At 62.0% G+C, this 2,848-nt stretch overlaps 1 protein-coding gene across 1 annotated transcript in view; it reads right to left on the reverse strand.

Moving 5' to 3' along the window:
- Window positions 1–2,848, reverse strand: part of LAMB2 (laminin subunit beta 2) — a 12,704-nt gene that overhangs the window by 5,844 nt on the left and 4,012 nt on the right. The window contains 4 exon segments of the mRNA XM_015568272.1: window positions 7–150; window positions 317–437; window positions 2,442–2,569; window positions 2,640–2,840. Of these exon segments, the coding sequence (XP_015423758.1) occupies window positions 7–150; window positions 317–437; window positions 2,442–2,569; window positions 2,640–2,840 (594 nt within the window).

A 2,848-nucleotide genomic window follows, 5' to 3' on the forward strand; every position in this document is an offset into this window, starting at 1 on the left:
CGGGGCGCAGGCCTCCGAGGGAGGGGCCTTGCTGGGCGCCAGGCCCTCCTCATGGCAGCGGTAGCGCTCGAAGGTGGCCCGGCGCTCCAGGGCCGCCGCGTCTCCCCCACTGAACATCTCCAGCACCAGGACCCGAGGCAGCAGCACCAGCTGCGGAGGGGGGCAGGGCAGGGTGAGGTGGGACCCAGGGCCATAAGGGTACCGCCTGCCAATCACTGAGGTGGCACCGCACTGGCCGCCTCTTCTGCCCGACTCCTCCCATCCAGCCACCACGGGGGGCCTGGCCATCTTGGTCGGTGGGGAAGGGACTGCTCACCGAGTCAATGAGCAGGCTGGGGGCCTCGGGCTGGGCGCGCCCCCCTGTTCTCAGCAGCTTCAGCTGCAGCTTGTACGAGACGCCAGGCTCCAGGCAGACAGGCCTGGGCAGCACCACGGACCTGGGGGCACGGAGGTCAGGCATGGGAGTCACCCAGGGTCCCGTACCCACAACCGTGGGTCCTCCCCGCCACACACAGAGCAGCCGACCACTGCCCAGGCCAGCAGACAGCTGGGCAGCCCGACCAGGATCCTTCATATCTTTCTGGGGTCACACGCCTGCGCAGAGCAGTCTCGCGAGAAGCACTCTGTACGACCCCGCAACCCCCAGTGGCCTCTTCACACTTGCTCTGACCTTGACCTCCACCACCAACCTCTGCTCTTCTTCACCAAGACGGCAGCACTTCCCCTCGCCCCTCTCTCCTGGGTCACCCCCTCCAGCAGCCCTCCCGCACCCCTGGTGTCCCCCAGCTGATGCATGTCTTTGCTCTCCTTCCCAACAAATTCCTGAAATTCTGCTACAGTCCTGCCTCCCGCTCTAGCCTCCCATTCCAGTGGGGTCTCTGTCCCAACAGGCCTTCTCCCAGCCACAAGGCAGGTCACCAGTGACCTCCGGGAGCCAAGCCCCGCAGCCACTGCTGCATCTTATCTGCTCACATTCAGCAGCGATGAGGTCAGCGCCCCTTCCTCCCAGACAGGCTCTCCTCGCCCTGCCGCCCTGCCCGGGACCTGCCTCACTCCTGACCCCCCTCCTCCCCAGCTCCTCCGCTGCTGCCTGACACGAGGGTCCCCCAAAGCCTGGCTCCGGGCTTCCTGCCTTCCGCTGGTGGGTTCATCTAAACCCATCTCTTCTTTTTTCTTAAATAAAATTTTTTTTTATTGATTTCAGAGAGGAAGAGAGGGAGAGAGAGAGAGAAACATCAGTGATGAGAGAGAATCGTCGACTGGCTGCCTCCTGCATACCGCATACCCCACACTGGGGATCGAGCTTACAACCCGGGCCTGTGCCCTGACTGGGAATCGAACGTGACCTCCTGGCTCATAGGTCGATGCTCAACCACTGAGCCACGCTGGTGGGTTTAGTGACATGTCCAAATGTATATCTCCAACTTCAGCTCTCGCAGTTACTCCAGAAACCGAAACCCAGCCACCCCTGGCCTAGCGCCGGTGTCTGAGGTCTCAGAACTGCTCGTCCCAGGTCCGCGCCTCAGTAAACAACCCACCCCCATCCCGAGGCCCAAACCCAAAGCCCAGAGCCACCTTCCACCTTCCACCTTCCACCTTCCACCTTCCACCTTCCACTCCTCCCCCACCTGGTAAGCCTTCGGCTCTGGCGCTCGAACCCTCTGCAGCCTTGCTCTTCTTGCCACCTCGACTGCTACGCCTCTGTCCAACCCCTGCCACTCAGCCAACCCAACAGCCCCCAGCGCCTCCCGGCTTCCACCGCGCCCCTATGTCTCTTCTCCACTCAGCAGCCAGGGCGGTCTTTGTGCAGCACAAGTCACGGTTGGCAAAATGTCTATAAGGGCTCAGGCAGGTTCATTATTCCATTCTCTCTGCTTTGGTGTCTATTTGCATATTTACATGATAAAATGTCTAAAAAGAAGTGATGAAAAAGTAGACATGAGACGAACACCATCCAAAATGTAATAAGACAGCCCTGGCATCGGCCTGCGGACCGAAGGGTCCCGGGTTCGATTCTGGTCCAGGGCACATGCCCGGGTTGTGGGCTCGATCCCCAGTGCGGAGCGTGTAGGAGGCAGCCAATCAATGATTCTCTCTCATCACTGATGTTTCTCTCTCTCCCTCTCCCTTCCTCTCTGAAACCAATAAAATATATAAAACAAACAAACAAATGAAAAACCAACAAAATGTAAGGAGACAGTAACCAGCTCAGGCGCAGACTCGGGTGCTGAGTGTCCCCTTCCCGGGGGCGTCCCCGCTGGGTGAACGGCTTCCCTGCGTCCCCGTCTTGGCCGCAGGGACTGAGTGCCCCTTGGGGAGAGCTGACTTCATTCTGCCCACTTCCTTCCTCTGACCAGGGCCGTGCCCCGCTCAGGAGGGGCAAGCGAAGGGCAGTGGGGGCTTCTCAGGTGCCCCGTGGGGGGCTGCCCTCAGGCCCTCACCTGGCGTCGGGTTGCAGCGTTCCTGAGATGCGGTCATCCTTGGGCAACACATGCCCACAGGGGCTGCGAGCAGACACAGGCCCCGGGCGCTGCACGGCTACCTCGAGCTCCGCCCACTGCTCGGGGACCTGGGGGACAGGACAGTGAGGAAGTGCCCCTCCTGCGAGGCGCAGCTCCGGGCAGTGCCACGGGTCTGACCTGGGGCTCCAGGCGCAGCAGCAGGTCGTAGTCCATGGCTTTGGGCACGGAGGTCACGAGGAAGTCCAGCGCCTGGCCTGCCTGCAGCCTGGCGACGCCCAGACCTGTCCAGGACGGGGCTGCCCCGGGGACGGCCAGGCGCTCCACCACAGCCACCTGCTGGAGACAGGCTGTGTGGCTCCCTCTTCCGCCACCACCTGCCCCCAAGC

This window comes from Myotis davidii, unplaced genomic scaffold (assembly GCF_000327345.1).
Source record: "Myotis davidii unplaced genomic scaffold, ASM32734v1 scaffold663, whole genome shotgun sequence".
Lineage (NCBI taxonomy): Eukaryota > Metazoa > Chordata > Mammalia > Chiroptera > Vespertilionidae > Myotis > Myotis davidii.